Source organism: Protomyctophum bolini (assembly GCF_963924005.1).
Source record: "Protomyctophum bolini genome assembly, chromosome: 1".
NCBI lineage: Eukaryota > Metazoa > Chordata > Actinopteri > Myctophiformes > Myctophidae > Protomyctophum > Protomyctophum bolini.
Genome location: NC_137862.1, coordinates 51,301,330 through 51,322,111, shown reverse-complemented (window position 1 = coordinate 51,322,111; position 20,782 = coordinate 51,301,330). Strand labels below are relative to the sequence as shown.

The 20,782-nt window shown below is 43.8% G+C and overlaps 1 protein-coding gene across 1 annotated transcript in view; it reads right to left on the bottom strand.

Moving 5' to 3' along the window:
- The window catches only part of LOC308312882 (protein kinase C-binding protein NELL1-like), a gene marked incomplete at both ends in the record, with an annotated part of 297,622 nt that overhangs the window by 76,371 nt on the left and 200,469 nt on the right, over positions 1–20,782 (bottom strand). The window contains one exon of the mRNA XM_080759648.1: positions 7,229–7,351. Within this exon, the coding sequence (XP_080615774.1) occupies positions 7,229–7,351 (123 nt within the window). The remainder of the gene's footprint in view (positions 1–7,228; positions 7,352–20,782) is intronic.

Sequence of the window (20,782 nt, the reverse complement as noted above, 5' to 3'; positions counted from 1 at the left end):
GCGTGCGTGCGACAGGTAAAAAATAAATACAAAGAGGGAAGTATGGGGTCTGCAAGTCTCGTCTCACAATTTCCTAGCTCTCTCTCACCCTGTTGACCCCGCAGGATCGATGGCAGTGAATTGGCCTCCGTGATAGAAAGGCCCGCTGTTTATGTGCACCAGCAGTCATCTCAGCGGCGGCATGTACAGTGGGATCGCTATAGACCAGACTGTATAGGGGTTTGACTATATAGGGTGGTTAGGTTATGTAGTGTAGTGGTTCCAGAGGTATATATATAGCTTTATAGGATTAGTTATGGAGCTTTGACAGAAGCTTATAGTTGTGGCCAATTTGACGGTGGCCACAAGAGGAGTTTATACAGATGCAAGTCCTTGTTCACCCCAAAAAAAAAAGAAATAGTCGCATTTCTGAGCCAATAATTTGATCACTCAATCGGAGACTCTTACCGGAGTCTCCGCCGCGGTCATCGAATTATTGACTTATAGGAATGCGAGAAAAACATAAAAAAATCTCCATGAATTCAAGGCTCCATACTTGACAGAAAATACGTATTTGTTTTTTTTGGGGGGGGGGGGGGTTTGAACTTCTCCTTCAAGCCCAGTTTAACCCATTCTGAACGGGAACCCATTTTAGTGTTATCATCATGTCGTGCTTTAGCTATTGAAAAATAGCAGATCTACAAGCTCATAGCGCGAGCTTGTAGGTCTGCTATTTTTTTAAAGTCGAAGAACGACTGACATTTTTAGAATCTGATCTCAGGTCAGAATGGGTTAATTAGACCAGTGTGTGTCCAGTGGAAACCTCGTATGAATCTGATCTCAGGTCAGAATGGGTTAAGTGCTGTATAACAGGAGCTTGCTCAACTGTAACCATCAATCAGCCGTTAACCATACAGCAGCTGTGGGGGGAAACCGTTGCCCAGTCCAAAGAGTCACAGATGGGACGTACGTGACCACAATATTAGTCCAAATTATTCTCCTATAACAGAGGCATTCCAGGCATGACAGCAAAAGTGGGCCAGTCGAGGCAGACTGATTGATTGTGACGAGCACATCTGTCCTATATAGGGCGCCTACTGTGGTCCAGGGAGGAGCTGTATGCATGGCGAGGATCCAGCCAGAGATGGGCAGAAGGGGAGAAGGGATCACCCCAGTGAGACATTACAAATCCCTGACTGAGCCCTATGGGAAAACCTAATAGGCTCACCCCCCCTGGTCGCAATCCACGGACAAATCACTGGGCTTTTAAAACCCATGAGCCAAATTCCAATACCCAAAATCTCGGCCACTCGCTCACTCACACTCGCTCACTCCAGCATGGAGGTGTTACGGTGAAATTGGTGACCTGCTGAAGTATGTGACAATCATCTAGAGTCTAGACAATCGCATAACGTCAGTGTCCAAATGTAAATCGTTGCAGTTTGTTCATTAGCAGAGTTCAATCTAGCGGTATTCAGGCCACGTATTTAAAGACCTCCATGTAAGTTGTGTGAAGTCCACAAGATGGTAACATATTTCCGCAGCTCACCAATTTCACCATCATTTGCCATGCTGGAGTGACCGAGTGGGAGTGAGCGAGTGGCCGAGATTTTGGGTATTGGAATTTGGCTATGGAGTATCGAAATGTGCCGTGGCTCGAAATGGGAGGAGAGGCATGCCTATAGTTTCCTAGGCTGGGTTTAATTATGGATGGCAAAAGCGATATCACGGCCCATAGCATTAGCAACGGCCTCACAAGGTCAATCACACACTCCTTTAATCTTTATGATATCCTACAATGTGACGAAGAGCCCTCCGAATGTGAAAAGGGAACGATTTGGAAGCCTTGAAGAACACAAAGACGGCTTCTGAAGTTGCCCTTGTAGTATCAATATAGGAGTTATAATAATAATAATAATAATGAAATGCATTGAATGTGTAACTACTAGGGGTGCAACGATGCAGATGGACGATATTGGTTCATTATGGCGATGCGATTCGATGATTTGAAATCGATACAGTGACTATTTAGCAAAGACATGAAATCTCTGTGATGAAACACAGAGATGATGAAACGTGTGGATACTGGATAGTGCTGTTTTTAAGGGAAAATGTATGCATTTGGATATAAATAAGTAAACAGTGATTCTCTGGAAAATACATGGACATTATATTAAAATAAGTAATTAAATCCCCCTTTTTTTAGTATTGATACAAACGATTATTTGCATTGAAAAACGATACGATACGATACAAAGTCAATGTTGCGGTTTACATTTCGATATACTTCGATTATTGGAATCAAACTGGATTTTTCGATGCAGTTGCTATATCGTTACACCCCTAGTAAGAACTAGTTTGTGGAGACAAAGGGTTTTTAAATGTAGAGGATTTTGAGCGGTGAGTCTGAACAGCTGCATTGAGGACGAATGACCAAATACAATGGAGAATTTAAAAACATGTTCTTTTTTTTTTTTGTCTGCAAGGTCGTTGCAGGTCTTCTGCTTTCCAATGAAGCACGTCAGTATGCAGACACCTTGAGTTCGACCTTTTTTAGCTGATCCCAGTTGCAATGGCAAATGCACTTGCCTTTTTGCCTTCAATGACATTAGCGGGTATACGGAGCTATACGGAGCAGTGGTGGCTCTTGGACCAATTTGTGAGAAGGCTGCCGTGATGTATGAGGGGACGGAGGAGGGAGAGGTGAGTCGATTGGCCAGCAGTGTCATACGGTAATGAGATCTCTGGGGCCAGGCAAAAACAGAGGCTGATATTCTAACTCCCTCCCTCATGTAATACTAATTGGCCAGTCGAAGATGTGTAGCTGTATTACGACCACCCCATAACCTTCAAATGGGCCCACATCTTTAACAAAAAAGGTAATGGCTGAATTAATTAATACACGTGTATATTTCATATGTTTTCATTTGCACGTTTTTCACGACTCCCAGCCCATGCAGAGGGGATAAATGTGAAGGTGGCAACGCCGTTTGTGTCATGTGCCTTGGTGCAAAAGATTGACTCTAGAAAAGACACAGGCTGAAAGCACTTTGTGCAAATTGCACAGATCTCTTCCTAGACCTGCCTACCACCTATCCTAATGCCTATAATGGTGAGAGAGAGACGCACGAGCGCACAGACACACGCACGCGCACATGCACGCACACACGCAGACGCACACACACACGCAGACGCACACACACACACACACACACACACACACACACACACACACACACACACACACACACACACACACACACACACGGACTTACGGATGGAAATTAGCGTTGGCTACATTTGGCATATTTACATTTAATCATGTGTATGCATTATTGTTAATTAATGTGCATTGTCCCGACCAATTACACAATTAAACTTTAATAAAGTAAAAAGTAAACTGTTTGTGAGCAAAAGAGTAAAACAAATCAGACCCGTCTGAAGTGATTACTGTACTGTACTGTACTGTGATCTTTGAATATATATTCTTTCAGAGCGAACGTTTTTAACTCAAAACTTTGCGTCTGGGGGGGGGTCCCTGGAACAACATATTTCCAGATGTGGGCTCGGCGGTCAATTACATGATTGTGGGGGTCCTTGACATGAAATATTGAGCACCACTCATATAGAAACATAGGTATTTCAGAAAACTGTCAGCATTTAGAAGCCATTTCTTTTGCACAGTAGGAGTTTTCATTTACTGACAAAACTAAACTGTACACACACTGTGCACTGCTTTGTTCACAGCTATGCTGCTATAACTTCATACTTTGTTTGCCAGTCACACTGGCACACATGCGCTCTCTCTCTCTCTCTCTCTCTCTCTCTCTGACTTCGCACTACCTATACAGCATATGTCAAACTCAAGGCCCGTGAATGAATTATCTTTGGCCCGCGGGATGCTATTTAATTAGTATTAGAACTGGCCCTCTGGTATATATTGTACAGACCACCATAATACTAAGTCCGACAATGCACTGCGAGTGGCATTGGCACATATCGAGGGCCCGCAAGCGCAAGCATGCGTCTATACTTTTCACTATTGATCAGCAGTGAAAGTATATCGCTTCTAGTCAACTTTCAGCCATACCCCTCTCCCCCAAAAAATGGCTAAACGAAAGGTGGACTCTGAAGACGGGGGTTTTCAAGTCAGGTGGGAGGCAGAGGGCAAACCTCTGGGTCTCTTCTGTGCGGAGACAGTGTGGCTGTAATGAAAGAATATTACCAGTAAGAAGACTATAAGATAAGAAATTAATGCAACTGATTTGATTTACGTTCTCATTTTACTATGAATGCAGTGCTTGGTGAGTTTGTCTGGGACGTCCTCATGACTGCGGTGACCGCGTGTTGAAACACAGTCCGGCCCTTGACTTGTACCAATTTCTTTATTTTGGCCCACTGTGTATTTGAGTTGAAAGGCTCAAAATCCTCGCGTGCACGGTCGATCACGCATGCGCGCGGTCTTTATGTGCATCGCTGCGTAAAATGCGATATTTGGGGATATTTTTGGGCTTGATTAGAGCTTAATTTGACTTAGTTATGAAAAATACGATGATAGCTTATAGCATCCCGGACATCTCTGCGGCACGCCGGCACAGGGTGAAACTATTACCGGATGTTTTGGAGAGTCGCTCTGTTGGGTCAAAATCTGCATAATGGTGACGTTACCGCCACCTTCAGGACTGAGTGTCTAATACTATAGGATTGCGGCGTCAGAATGAGCTATAGTGTAAAAATATGAACATATGTCACTCAAAAGGGAGGCTATGAGTTCCCATCACTAGTGCAAGCCTAGCCAGAGCTTTCCATCTCCATATTACAACTAATTAAAACAGAATGGTCGATTGACCATGTCATCAACTGGACCTTATGACAATGAATGGAGTTGTTTGGGAGGAACATCGACTGACTGGTGAGTAGCCTATAATCTTCACGGCTTCAGAATTAACTGGCCGCCGTGCCAATGTTCATTATCATAATCATTATAGCTTTTTAGCTTAGATATTGACAAAGAAAGATAATTATTGGTCATGCGGCTGTCACGGTTGCTGCGCTATAGCTCAAACGGGGCTATAGGCTGCCGTCATGTGTGTGTGTGTGTGTGTGTGTGTGTGTGTGTGTGTGTGTGTGTGTGTGTGTGTGTGTGTGTGTGTGTGCAGAAGCACGCTGGTGGTGTTTGGTTGTTCGATTGCATGGCATGTGCTGCAGGCAGCTAGCAGCATCCAGCTGTCTGCTGTGCACCCTGGATGTTTTTGACATGAATGTACATTATACTTGATGCTTGTATAAAGCTCCACAGTTAACCATGTGAGCATTGGTGTTTTATGTTATCATTTAGCTATTGGAAAATAGCAGATCTATAAGCTCTATAAGCTCTATCTTGTAGGTCTGCTATTTTTGAAAATGTGGTGCAAATTTTTGAATATATATTATTTCAGAGTGAACGTTTTTAACTCAAATCTTTGCTTCTCGGGAGGTCCCTGGAACAACATATTTTCAGATGGGGGTCGGCGGCCAATCACATATAATTAATGGGGTGAAATATTTAGAAAACCACTGGCATAGAAACATGAGGTTTTTCAGAAAACTGTCATGGATTTAGAAGACATTTGTAGCATCGTCTAAATGGGTAAAGTCTATGGCCAGTATAACAAATAAGGTGGCCGTTACTGACGACTTACTTTATCACAAACAGTAGTGTCTCCACTTTTGCTCTGTGGTCGTCGCATATATATGAGATATGGAACATGAGTTATTATTATCTATTATACCTCATTTTGTAGAGCAATGGTTTAACTGCTACTTAGGTAGGTATGTAATGGATGTTAAAAGATGCCATTATACGCCTGCAGTCAACATCAGAGGTGTGTGACAAATAAGAAAGGCAATTTCACATACTGTACATAGAATAGAACAGTAATACAGCGAATAGAAGAACCTTGGCTGAATGCACCCAATCAGCTATACTGTGGCGTGGTGTGTCCATTGTCCGAGTATAATATGACATCATTCACATCATCACACGATTGACAGGTCATATTCGTGTAACAAAATGATAACCTTTCGTTCACTGACAAACAGACTAACTAACTTCATACTTAAAGGTAGAGTCAGTGATTTCACTTAATTCAAATATCACTTATTGTTTTGTTTTGTTGTGATAATCCTCTCTACTATAGAGTGTGCTGACCATATAAGGAGTTCCTCCCTGTCCCCAGTTAACCCCTGGGGGGGGTCAAAAAACCTTAGGTTTCGTTTTTGTTCTCTATCCTGATTGGATGAAAGCTTGTGTCCCAAGGCAAAAACGAAACCTAAGGGTTTTTGACTGAAATCACTGACACCCCCTTTAATTGTTTGCCACACATGCTCGCTCTCTCTCTCTCTCTCTCTCTCTCTCTCTCTCTCTCTCTCTCTCTCTAACTTGCACACAATCTTAGCGTAAAGCTCACCGAAAAGGTCACTAAAATATGACATCATTCACATCATCACATGATGGACAGGTCATCAGTTCAACAAAATAATAACCTTTTACATGCTTCCCTCCTTATCTCGAGGAGCGATAAAGCAACACTATAAGCAAAAAAATAAATAATAATAATAATAAAGAATCAAACAAGTCATTGTTGAGGTCAATATCTGCCAAGTCCATGGGGGCTTTGCCTGTCTTTGAATATAAGCTGTCCAACGCAGGTGGAAAAACACACAGAGGGAAGGCTATACAGCAGTCAGAGCAGTGTCTGTGAGCACCGCCACCGAGCAGGGCGTATAGAGAGAGATATGATGGAGGAGGAGGCGATGAATACAGAGGACAGGCTGAAGAAGCCACTCGTGAAGAAAAAGAAAAAAAATCAATTGAACATCATCCCCGCCACAGCAGCTGGCACGGCAGCACACCCTGTGAGGAGAGGTTGAGAAGGAGAGGAAGCAACCGCCCTCGATATATAACCCATTCTGACCTGAGATCAGATTCATACGAGGTTTCCACTAGGACACACACTGGTCTGATGAACCCATTCTGACCTGAGATCAGATTCTAAAAATGTCACAGTCGTTCTTTGATTTTTCAAAAATAGCAGACCTACAAGCTCGTAGCGCGCCACTCGGTGGCGCGCTATGAGCTTGTAGATCTGCTATTTTTCAATAGCTAAAGCACGACATGATGCTAAAACACCAAAATGGGTTCCCGGTCAGAATGGGATAACAGAGGTGACGGGGAAGCTGTGAGGGGGATCGTCTGTGAGGGCCTTACCTCTGCAGATGGTGCCGTTTCCCACGTAGCCTGGCTTACAGGTACACAAGTGGCCTCTGATGGTGTTGGTGCAGATGGCGCTCTCGTCACATGAACTCTGGCCGCTGGCGCATTCATCGTGCTCTGGGGGGGAGAGGAGAGAGAGCACGGTCAGATCATGGGCCACGTGCGCTGTGTGTGTGTGTGTGTGTGTGTGTGTGTGTGTGTGTGTGCGGGTGCTCTGTGTCTGTGTCTGTGTGTGCGGGTTATGTGGAAAAAAGGAAGCGAGAGACATTTTTAACCACTTGAACCACAGCATCTGTATATAGGCCTATTCTGGGGGGAACATTAGCCGAACATAGCAGATTTATACTGTATACCAGTAAGACGCGCAAACGCGGGAAGCGAACGCAGCTGAGACCCTGCAGATCATGTCTGTCTGTCTGTCTGTCTGTGTGTCTGTCCCGCTGTTACTGTATATGTGGACCTGGCCCCTTTTGTGCCCATATATGGAGCTGAGTGGACCTGGCCCCTTTTGTGCCCATATATGGAGCTGAGTGATTGCTGATGCAACACACTCCATATTTGGATAGCGGGACAGACAGACACACAGACAGACAGACAGACATGATCTGCTAGGTCTCATAGTAAGTGCTCACTGCATTCACAACAAGCTCACAACAGGTCGCGTTGTGGCACGCTGTGTGAGCTTGTAGATCGGCTATTTCTTGTAAAGAGATTTGGTGTCGACGGATAAGGTCCAAGTAGGGCCTACTTGGACCTTATCCGTCGACACCAACTGTATAGCCTACTTAGTAGGCTATACAGTTGCAACTCCATTTCACTAAGAATAGAGGGTTTAAAGGTGGCTCTGCACCAAACAGACTAATTCAGACTACTATACCGACTGGCAGTCGAATGGAGTCGGGGTGGCCAGAGTTGGTTGGAAGGTGTGGGAAAAATGTGCACCTGAGAACGGATACCGACAGAATGATGGTCTACATTGTAGACCATCATTCTGTCGGTTATTAGTCGGTTATTAGCACCATATACTTGTAGACTCTACAAGTATATGGTGCTAAAAAAATGTACCTATGGCTTGAGGACCTTGAGGACCGTTGCACATGTAATGAATTGCATTTTATATCGCTTTTCCAAGTGCTCAAAGCGCTTTACAATGGTTCATTCATTCATACATTGGGAGGTGAAGCGGCGAACTTCCCACATTCACACACAGACGGTGACGAGCTCACACCGACCGACTCATTGGAGGCAGTGTAGGGTTCAGCTTCTTGCCCAAGGACACTTCGACATGTGGACAGGAGGAGCCGGGATTCGAACCACCGACCCACGGATTATTGGACGACGCATGTAAACAGAGCTGGTACCTTTAAACAGATCTTAAATCTGAGTTTTTCCTGTATATACTATTTAAATAGTATATAATGCTGACATTTGTCCCAAAGCGACTGCAAATAATTGCTGCCATTTGTTTCAAAGAAAGCTTTATACCCCGTTATAACATAGCTCTGCTCTGTACAAAATGCTGTACCCCCTCCAACTGTATATACTTTCCCCATTTTCAACTGCTTTTATTGTATTGTAATTGCTTTGGCAATGTAAACGTTTGTTTTCTCATGCCAATAAAGCTCCTTTGAATTGTCTTTTTCAACAACAGACATTAAATCATTCTTGAGAAATGATAAAGAAAAACTACTGCACTGCAGCGTGCTCAGGGCATTGGCACATGGCTATCTGAATTTAGAGGTGTAGCCTATACAGTATATATTTTGTATTTAATGTTAATTAAAACAATACACACCTGCACCAAGCGCAATATGCTTGGCTGTGTGTGCGCACAGGGCCATATCATTTTGCTTTAACTAATTATCAATAGGCCTATAATATAATGCATAGATTTTACAGACCATTTTCACCCTAAAGAAAAGGAGCTACAGTCAGTATAGCTACATTTTGTTGTGTTTGAGCTGCGATTCCACTCCTTCAAAGACACTTGAGTTTGATTGATTTGCGCTGGAAAACAAGAACGAATTACAATATTACACATTCTGAAATTGCCTCGGCAACACAACTGAAAATGTATTTTCATCAAATATATATATTTTTTTTTTATGAAAGAGCTGGCGAGACAGAGAGTCCACTCTTATTGAACACTCTAGTCTATAGCACAAGCACAACAGCTGTGACAATGATGCATAATTATTTAACAATTGTTTATTCAATAAACATTTATTTGTCTTTCCTGTTTCACTAAAAGCTTTTTTTTATGTAGTGCAGCAATGAATGAATGAGTGCATCTATATGTACCTATAGATGTCAACAGACCAATAGAACTGGACTGTATGTTCAGAGTCTAGTTGGTTTGAGTTGCAAGCCAGAGGGGATTGTGGAGTGTGTTTACTGGTGGAAAGCACATTTACTCAAGTATTGTACAATAGTGAGGTATTTTTATATTTTGCTCCCACTGTACCTTCGTCAGGCAGCCTCTGTAGACATTTTTAAAGCTCAGCTCAAGACCCCACTTCTACAACATTGATTTTAATTGATCTATTATTTTTTATTTTTGTTATTCATGTCCTCACTGTATTGCATTACTGCTTGTTTTTTTAATGTTGTTGCCTTGCTTTTCTTTTATTTATTCTCAATTTTTCTGTAAAGCACTTTGAGCTGCATTTCATGTCATGAAAGGTGCTATACAAATAAAAAGTTTTATTATTATTATTATTATTTACTGTAGGATTTTTCTTTTTTACTCCCACTAGACCTCAGAGGCAAATATTGTACTTGTACTCCACTACAATGATTTGAAAACGTTTTTAGTTACTTTGTAAATCGCATAAAGAGTATTTTAACTTTTAGTACTTTTTAATGCCAATACTTTTACAGTACAACTTTTACAGTCCATTTTGAATACCAGACTTGTAACAGAGTATACGTCTACTGCATATTGTGGTACCGATAGTTTTACTTTTGTTAAAACATTTGAGTACTTATTCTATACCACTGTGTGGGTATAACTTATACACTGTAGGCAATGCAGCATGTGATCCTATAGTCTTTCACCTCCAGAGCATTGCTGCAGGGCCTGTTTGAACTTCTTACGCTGCGCCCACTAGCAACATAACCATCAAAAGGTGAAAGGAATCCTATTTGCACAGCAAAGCAGGGTTTTCTATACTAAATATTGACTTTATATCACGGTGCTATGCATGGATAGCGGAAGCGTGCATGGCCACCTAAACATTGTTTTCTGAAAAACCCATGTTTCTAGGTCAGCGGTTCTCAAAGATGTTCACGTCAAGATTCAAAAACCCCCCGAAAATATATGTAATTGGCGGCCGACTCCCATCTGAAAATATGTTGTTCCAGGGACCTCCCCAGAAGCAAAGATTTGAGTTAAAAGTGTTCACTCTGAAATAATTTGCTCAAAGATTTGCGCCGCATTTTCACGAAATGTTCTAAAATAGCAGACCTACAAGCTCGTGCCGTGGCACTCTGCTATTTTTCAATAGCTAAAGTATAACATAATGCTTTAAAACACCAAAATCCCGCCCCAAAATGGGTTAAAAGTCAACTGTTCAAACATGTTCAAATAATGTATACTTTACATAAGGTACTTCAGATAATTATCCAAATTATTATTACCTTTTAACATTTTGGAAAGAATATCTAATGTATCATCGTGGTGCCAACTATACTTAGGTGCCCACTCACGTAGTTACCCTACTGTATATACAGTAGGCTACCAACCGCATCACACATGGAGAATCATTTTGAGGGCCTACAAAAGCATGTTTGCGTACACATTTCATGCCACATTCACCAATATCCTTTGAAGTAAAACTTAATGAGGCTGCTCTGTAATTTGACTCAGGGCCACCCCAATCCGTGCTATGGTAATATGACAAGATAAAAATGAAAAAAAAAGAAGCCGAAAGAAATCTAAAATGCATACATTTTTCAAGAGCGCAAATCATAACAACATTACTGAACCATTACGGATCATTTGTTGATGGTAAATGCTGCTTTAACCCATTCTGAAGGGGAACCCATGTTGGTGTTAGCATCATGTTATGCTTTAGCTATTGAAAAATAGCAGATCTACAAGCTCATAGCGCGCCACCGAGTGGCGCGCTACGAGCTTGTAGGTCTGCTATTTTTTTTAAATCGAAGAACGACTGTGACATTTTTCGAATCTGATCTCAGGTCAGAATGGGTTCATCAGACCAGTGTGTGTCCATAGTGGAAACCTCGTATGAATCTGATCTCAGGTCAGAATGGGTTAAAAGGGTTCTTAGAAACATGTTTATTGATTCAAGTTCATCATAACAGGCCCAACGTAACCGGTTAATGCCGCTTCATTAACATCCTAATCCTAATCAGATCGTGGAGAGGGTGACAGACATTTGCCTCGGAGCTATCCATTTGATGACTGCATGCCGAGTGGGCGGTGAATGGGTGATTGACAACAGACTGCTATGATTCCTTATACAAATCGCATTAACTGCGGATAATCTCACTGTGAAGCCGGGCTGCCTGTGCTTTGCTCGTGTTCCAGCCAATCAAACAGTTTGGACCTGGCCTTTTGGGTTCCTCTCCTCAACTGCTCCGCTCGCACGCTCGGCCGCACTCACGCGCGCACGCACACACGCACGCACGCACCGCATCAATATACAAAAACCCATGGAAGTCATGACTAATGCATTTCAACTTAATTAACGATAGGCACTTATGAGGGCCTCGAGCAACCAGAAGACATTATTTAGCACTTTCCTCTTAAGGATTTCCATGCCTTGCATCAAACTATAAAGAGGCGATTAATGTCGGTTGCCCGAAACGGGGTGCAAGGGGTTTATAGAAGGGATGTGAACCGTATGAGGGAGCTTTAGAAAGGACCATTTCAGCCATTTTCAACCTATCGTCATGTAAATTGTCCTCACTAATGCTCATTATAATATGCTATACCATTACTCTCCACTCAGTCTGTGTCTCAGGCTGTGGATGGCTCAGAAACCCCAGCTAATAGAAATGGCAGGCTTTCTATTCCAGTAAAGTTAGCATGCAACAGAAGCCATTGTTCTTGAGGCCTGTCGTCGTCAAAATAAATAAAGTCTTCTGAAAGAATATATATTCAAAGATTTGTGCCACATTTTCACAGTTTTTCAAATAGCAGACCTATACAAGCTCGTAGCGCGCCACTCGGTGGCACGCCACGAGCTTGTAGATCTGCTATTTTTCAATAGCTAAAGTATAGCATGATGCTTAGTTAAAAAAAAACACCAAAAGGTGTTCCCGCCCAGAATGGGTTGATAAAAACATAAAATAAAATACCGTATTGTGCCGAATATAAGACAACTCTGATTATAAGACGACCCCCATTTTTCAAGACTCACTTGTGGAAAAAAAGAACATTGAATGTCAAATAGTCTCTAGTCCCCGGTTAAAATACGACCCTGTTTTTGGGGGGATATCTCCATTGGAAAAAAAACGTATAGTCTTATATTCAGTACAATAGGGTACATCTTATCTTGTTTGTAATGTCCAAATCTGCCAACTATAGATACAAAATGGTGCCATGTTATAATGAGTATATAGCAAGGTCCCGTTAGTGATGTGGAGTGTTAGGGGGACGTTTAAATATTCATTCAGAGTTGTGGTTCAGCGTCTCTGCATAGCAGCTGGTAGGATGAAAATACCATCGCTCCGCTCTCTTTGAACAGAGAGCCTGTGGATGAGCTGATTGTATTATTAATTTATTACTTTTCTCAGGTTTTCATATAGTCTTAGTGTTGTTTTTATAGCTCATATACATTCTATGTACAGTATATGCATTTGTTTTACTTGGCAGCGATACTTTGACTTGCTTATTCACAAATAATGCTTGTGGTACACACACTGTTAGACTGTGTTTAGGTGCTATATGCAAATAACGTTCTTAGCCTACTAGTCTTATTACGAGTAAGACGCGCGAACGCGGGAAGCGAACGCACTCAGCTCCATATATGGGCACAAAAGGGGCCAGGTCCACAACAAACAAATCACTGGCCCCTTTTGTGCCCATATATGGAGCTGAGTGGTCTTATTATTACCAGTAAGACGCCCTGAGGGCCCTAAAGGGTGAGGTTGCGTGTCAGAACAGGATCGAAGGACGGGTGGGGAGAATCAACATATGGAATGTCAGAATACGTCAGCTCCATATATGGAGATCTAACAGTACGTTTTAACACTACGAAGTCTGAAAAAAATTCACTACTACTCAGTCGGCTGAACGGTCAAACGGACCGTGTTTTTGGTGTGATTTGATTGGCCACTCTCTCCCCCACTCGTCCCTCTCCAGCTGGAGACGACAAGCCTGCATCCCATTTCCAACTAATTAAATCATATATGTTTGGCTGGTTAATTCACTTGGAATTTGTTTACTATTTTGATAAGATAATATGAATACAATGATTATTATGATGAGGGCAGAGGGATGTTATTGAATGCTCGGTTTCAATGGAGCGAGAAGCTAGCTAGCCTAGTTAGCTAGCTGTCTGTGTCGTGTGTGACGTGTCATGAGGCGTGACGTCACAAGGTGTGACCATATATGGAGGCGTGATGACACTGTGATGTCACGTGGCCATATGTGACAAGATTTGACTGAGAGACTGCCATCGTGCACATTCCAAACTTTCTTAGAGTTATTAGCACAGGCAGACTCTTCACATACTACAGCATGTCTGAAATAAGTGTCAGAGCTGAAATCGACGTGTAAATATGAAATAAACGCTTAAACATGTAGCTATAGGTGTAATGTTAGAGACCACAGAAGTGAACCTTTCAAGCCTGTTTTCTCAACTCGCTGTTTCTCTGCAAGACATTACTCTATATAAGCCATATCTCCAAAACTGGTGGGTCAAACTGAACAACCATTATGGCTTCAATTTGAAGCTATGATTCCCTGCTTTTTCATATGACGTGAAACAACGAAAATTAAAAAAAATCCAATGGCAGTCAAATTTAGTCACATATATGGAGGTGTGATGTCACGTGGCGTGACCATATATGGAGGCGTGGGGTGACTGACGGACGGACGGACGGACGGGAGATGCCGGTTTTCATAGTAAATGTGACCTATACCGTCGCAATAAATACTATAACACATGGTGCTAGATGGATTGCTGGTTGGCTAGCTGAATGGATGATATGACGGACAGATAGATAAATGGATGCGGTCCAATAAATCTCTGAGGATGACAGCACGTGTTCTGTGAGTGCAACCTGTCTCTGTTGAGTTGTGTCTAATCAGGGGGCTATTATCCGGTGATGTGGTGCCAGGGCCCTGTCGGGGCATGTGGAGGTTGACCCTTGAGATCAAAGGGATAATGATGTATAATCACAGACCATCGGAACCATGGAGAGCAAAAACCTCACACAGCTCGCCTGGCTGGCTTGTACAACGTTGACCCGTTCACAGTAAACAAACAGATGGATGCGAGATGGATGAATGAGAGATATCTGGAGGTTATGCAATAACTGTGGTTATTTATGTAGCATATAAGCGCTGTAATTACGCTTTAGGAGAAGCATCTCTGATGCCGATTAAAACAGAAAACATCTTTCGTACACTCGCATGACTATTCACGCGGTCTTGGGTCTTGTGTGTGATGACGTGGCACGCACCCTGCAGCGTCTGCCGTCTGGGCACGCGCCACCTTTTTCTTCCGATATATCGCAAGCGAGAAGGGCCACTGGCGTAGTTGCTCGCTTATGTTACTTAAATAACCACGGTTATTGCATTACTGTGTAGTCAGTACATGCTGTATGGGGCCGAGACATGGACGGTCCCTCACAGTATACAACAGGAAAAAGCCCTGGACCACATCAGAAAAATGTGGACCTATACCACGCGTCACAGACAAAGTCAGAGAGAGAGAGAAGGGTGAGGCTGGCAGGGCACTGCGTCAGGCACCCAGAACTTGAGGCAAGTAAATTGACACTATGGGAGCCAACCCTGCAGGGCAAAGCCAGGAGGGGAAAGAAGCGTACCACCTACAGTATGTAGACGTGCTGCGGCGCGACAGCTTGGCTGACCACACTGCAGAGCTCAAGAACCTGATGTTGGATAGGAAATTGTGGAGGGCAAGCGATCCAGGAATCCCGAGTTGATGTTGGCTGGACCTCACTCTCACAGCAACTAATTGCATAACCTCTAGTTATTTCAAGAAACACGGCGCTCCTAATTACGCTCTAGGAGGATTCATACACTCCCTTTGTTATCACGAGACCCCGAATCCTAGGGCTGCACCTGTTCTCAAACGGTGACCACGCCCACAAAGGACCATGGGCATGCCACTGAGGCCTCCGGCCTAGTGGAGTTTCAAGGTCAAAGGTCGAGGCCCACCAGGTCCCTGACCTCTCATATGCAAGGAGCTGACAACCTATAGGTTGCGTCATATGCTCCGACTCGACCATCCTGGCCTAGCCCCCTTAAGTAACCCGACCCCTTGGGTAAAGGACTAGGGGGCCTGAGGGCGATTCCCATGGTCCTCAGCAACACCTTAGTTGCAAAGGTCGAAGGCGACGACCAGTTCGCCACCAAACAGACATCCTGTGCTGAAATGCCCTTGTATAGAAGAGCCCAGGATGCTGCCACACTGCGGGTGGAGTGAGCCCTCAAACACACAGGTGCGGCAAAACACCTCTGCTGGACTAAGCCAATCGAATGGCTTCCACAATCCACTGGGACAGCCGTCGCCGGCTTCCCTCTGGCTGTCGTTCCCCATGGCACAAACAGCTGGTTTCCTTTTCTGAAGAAAGCCGTCCTGGGAGACGGTTATACCTGGGAACATATACACTTTTTTTTGGTGTGTGAAGTGGGGAACATAGAACCTTTTTTGCGGAGGTAACTGGGGAACATAGAACCTGGGGAACACAGGTACACTCCCATTTGCTGTTAGCATACTGCCCCACATGAGGCTTATAAGCTAATAAAATTTCCGACAGAAAGATATGCAGTACAAGCACTTCACCTTTGAGCATACCGTACACACAGCAATAAACAATGGTACCGTAGCAGGTGAATGGAAACTGAAAGTAAACCTTGCTACGCTAGAGGCAGCTGTGACTTCACTTACTGTAGATGAATGAAACAGAACAAACTATTCAGAACGAATCAATCAAACTTATAGGATGGGCCTTTTCTTCTAACGTCCAGCATACCTACGTCACTTCTTGCCTATTAGGGAAACTAACATCATAATCTAGGCTCTAGGCTAGGGACTTTTTTGATAAATGATGTATAGGCTTATCTACTGGCCCGCTTGCTTCACCTCATTTTAATAAATGAGACGGGCTTATCGGTTTGATCTGTTTTTTTTATTGGATTTAAACGGTGTAGTGATGTAAGACTACATTATCGCCTAATATCGGCTGCATGTAAAATAAATAGTGCTGATATAGTCGGTACAGACACACATTAGATGAGCATCCTAATGACTTCACCTCAATCCGAGGCTCAATTCCGAGAGAGACGCTGCTAAATAATGGAAGTGGACGGTGGGGAAACATTTCATTGACGGACAACAGTGGAAGCGAGCGTTGCCTATAGCGACGGGGAAGCTACTATACGGTAAATACCTATAAAAGACGCTATTAACCCCCCAAAACAGCAGCAAGTGCCATTGGAAAGAAAATGACTTAAATCTGCGAAAACTCCACAGTCCTGGCTCCCTGCAGCAACCTGCCATCACAGCAGGCGGCTGGTCAAAACTCCACAGTCCTGGCTCCCTGCAGCAACCTGCCATCACAGCAGGTGGCTGGTCAAAACTCCACAGTCCTGGCTCCCTGCAGCAACCTGCCATCACAGCAGGTGGCTGGTCAAAACTCCACAGTCCTGGCTCCCTGCAGCAACCTGCCATCACAGCAGGTGGCTGGTCAAAACTCCACAGTCCTGGCTCCCTGCAGCAACCTGCCATCACAGCAGGCGGCTGGTCAAAACTCCTCAGTCCTGGCTCCCTGCAGCAACCTTTCATCACAGCAGGCGGCTGGTCAAAACTCCACAGTCCTGGCTCCCTGCAGCAACCTGCCATCACAGCAGGCGGCTGGTCAAAACTCCTCAGTCCTGGCTCCCTGCAGCAACCTGCCATCACAGCAGGCGGCTGGTCAAAACGCCACAGTCCTGGCTCCCTGCAACAACCTGCCATCACAGCAGGTGGCTGGTCAAAACGCCACAGTCCTGGCTCCCTGCAGCAACCTGCCATCACAGCAGGTGGCTGGTCAAAACTCCACAGTCCTGGCTCCCTGCAGCAACCTGCCATCACAGCAGGCGGCTGGTCAAAACTCCTCAGTCCTGGCTCCCTTGTGGCACCATGACCTTCCTGACCAAGTGAGGGCTGCCCTGATTTTGTGTCCCATCATCTGAGATGAACTTGACATATCTTCTCCTCTGCATGCACTTTGCCATCTCCTACTGTGTGTCTCACTTAGTATACCTTCCTCTCCTGGACAAAAAAAAACAAACAATCACACACTATCAAGCTTCCTCCTCTTAAAACACAAATCGGTGCTGCGATTCCTTCAAAATAGGAGCTCTGGGGTGCCAGGAAGACATGGCCGCTTTTACTCTGAAACCCACGACCCGGAAACAAACCGCTAAAAAAAGTTTACTTTACATTGCTATAGCTTACATTTCTATCGTTTTAATTTATACGATATATGATCCAAGAAGTGTTATATTATATATTTTGCGGGAGAGACGGATGAGGAGCAGAAATGAAGCGCTAGTATATCGATCAGTTCAAAACCAGGGAGAGCACCCTGGATTAGGAGAGACGAGTCATTCTTTCCGCCACGCTAACAGCTAAGTCAACGGTAAGATAATATAAGCACAGAGCGTAGCATACGGTAGCCGAAAGCCGAACTGACAAATAAAAAAAGGCATCCATAATTGTTCATAATGCTTTATAAGAATGATCATAACACATTGCATTATAGTGTGACAATTAGTGGTCATTATATGTGCTTGAAGAGAAGGGGAAAAATGCCACTACTTTACTTATTCGTGCAGATTATAATGCATTATAAGCGTGTTTGTAATTGATTACATGAATGGGCTTCATAGAAAAATGTATTAAACTTTTGCCTGGCTTGCCAATTGTCTATTGACATTATGCTTACTGCAATTTCATTATAAAGGATACATGTACACATACAGGACAGTCAAGGAAGCATAGTCGGCCTACATTCTTAGTCACATACAAATTGGCATAATGGTTTTCTGTACGTTTGTGCTGTAACAACAACAATGCTATATTGCTCGGATCTTAGTCTTACAGCTTCATGAAAGGCGCCAGAGTTGGTCCACATCAGTGTGTCTATACTCTACAGTACGTGTAAAACAACACTTCTTTACTCACTTTTTTTAAATTTCATTTCATTTCTAGAACATATCCTCCTCCATAACCTCCAAGCATCGACTCGCTAGTTAAACGTCAAGCAGAACACGCAGATAATGTGAAATTTAATGGCTGGTGACAAGCCTATAAAAAGGTAACGCTTTGTGGTTATTATGCATATGCAGTCATAATGCGCCGCGTGCTCCCCTTGCTGTTGTCAGCTTTGCCTTGCTCGCCTTGACATGACGTGCACTTTGCAGAGATTGGTCTTGTGCGGGAAAGAAAAAAAAAAATATCGACAGAGCTCATGCAAGAGAACATGGATTTCCGTTACATTTACACCAGAGTATACATTTGTGATTTGTCCGCGGTGATGCCTGTGAGGATCATGGAGGATGCCGGTCGGCTGCGTGACCCACAGGTCTGTTCTAATCCCAACAGGTCCTGGTCTGGCTGCGTGACCCACAGGTCTGTTCTAATCCCAACAGGTCCTGGTCTGGCTGCGTGACCCACAGGTCTGTTCTAAATCCCAACAGCTCCTGGTCTGGCTGCGTGAGCCACAGGTCTGTTCTAATCCCAACAGCTCCTGCATGAGACTGCATTGGATTGCTGAGGGAGCCTTCTTTCAGAGGATTCACAACATTTTTGAGTGGTGCAACCACTCCAAGGAACAGCAATGTCCGTGTTCACCTATGTGTTCGCCTATGTGACGTTAACCCACCTACAGTACCTATCTATGTGACTATGAGCACCAGTATGACTATTAGTACCAGTAGGGGTGCTGTTGTGCCAGAAACAGAGAGAGAGATAGTGTTGCACTGTTGACTGCTAATGAGAGAGAGAGAGAGAGAGAGAGAGAGAGAGAGAGAGAGAGAGAGAGAGAGAGAGAGGAGTGGGGGGGGGGGGGGGGGGGAGAGGGGAGTTGCACCACTCAGTTCACACAGGTGTAATTTTTATTAACCACATGCATTGACCATAGCGCCCCTTTTCTGGGTCAAACCTTCGGTGAAAAGAGCAGATCCTAAGATTACAGGGTCTAAGTGGTTAATAGCATGCAAAACCTGTCCTGCTTTTATTCTTCATAAGCAGGAAGGTTTTTCTTTTTCAAATTTAATTGCAAAGAATATTTGAAAGAATTTGTTACAATAGCAAGCAGCATTACAGCCACTTACTCCACCACAAATTCTGAAACATTATAGCCTTCAGCATGTATTTTCCGGACCAGACTACAACATCAATATCCTCACACTGCACACTGCACAGTGTGAAGAATGCTACTCATTTACTACCCAGTGAAATGCGGTGGAGAGTGCTCCGATGGGCAAAATCACATTAATGAAACCCTGTTCCTTTAACCCGCTCCATCAGTTGATATCCGCCCTGCGGCCGCCATTGTGCATGTGCTGCTCCACCAGGCCAGGCTGTCAGAAAAGAACAGAGCAAAGTGACGAGCGGTGAGATTCACTCCGTCAGTTTGGATGCTCGTACGCATTGTTGACGAGCAACGGGGGAAGTGCTCCTTATATATCAAATCTTTATAGAGAATCTAAATATAATCTCTCCCATTACAAATGGATGAACGACGGAGACGTAAGGGAGCAGCACAGTAGCACTCTGTTTGATGCGGGGCTTTCTAATTTGACTGGAAGTGAAGCCAGACGAACAAACTTAAAGCAACCTCCATTTAGAAGTGTTAATGTATATTCGCCGAAGGTTACCATGGGGTTTCCGCACTTGTCACACCTGAGCTGCACATTCATTATGTGTATAATTGGAATTGGATTTCATTAAATTTCCATTAAACATACTGTATAATTTCACAGAAAAAAAACCATCTGCTGCCCCCCAAAGCTGGAAGTTTGTTGAATAAACTGTTGCAAGAAAGTAACGGTGGCGGCTTCAGCAAAACCCCTTCGGTGGCACACGGGCAAGCCGCGAGTCTATCAATGACTGGTTGCCAAGTAAATACATAACCTGCAAAATGGGATTTTATCGATTGGCCGAATGCTGAGCCACATGTAAACAAAAAGCAAAGAAAAAAAGGAGACATTTATAGGTTCAGGGGGAATATGACTTACTGTGGCTTGCTGCCTGTACTGGAAGTTTTAATCCGCCCATAGGGCAAACACTTAAAATCTCCTCAATCAAATCAATATACGGTTAATACAGTACCAGCATG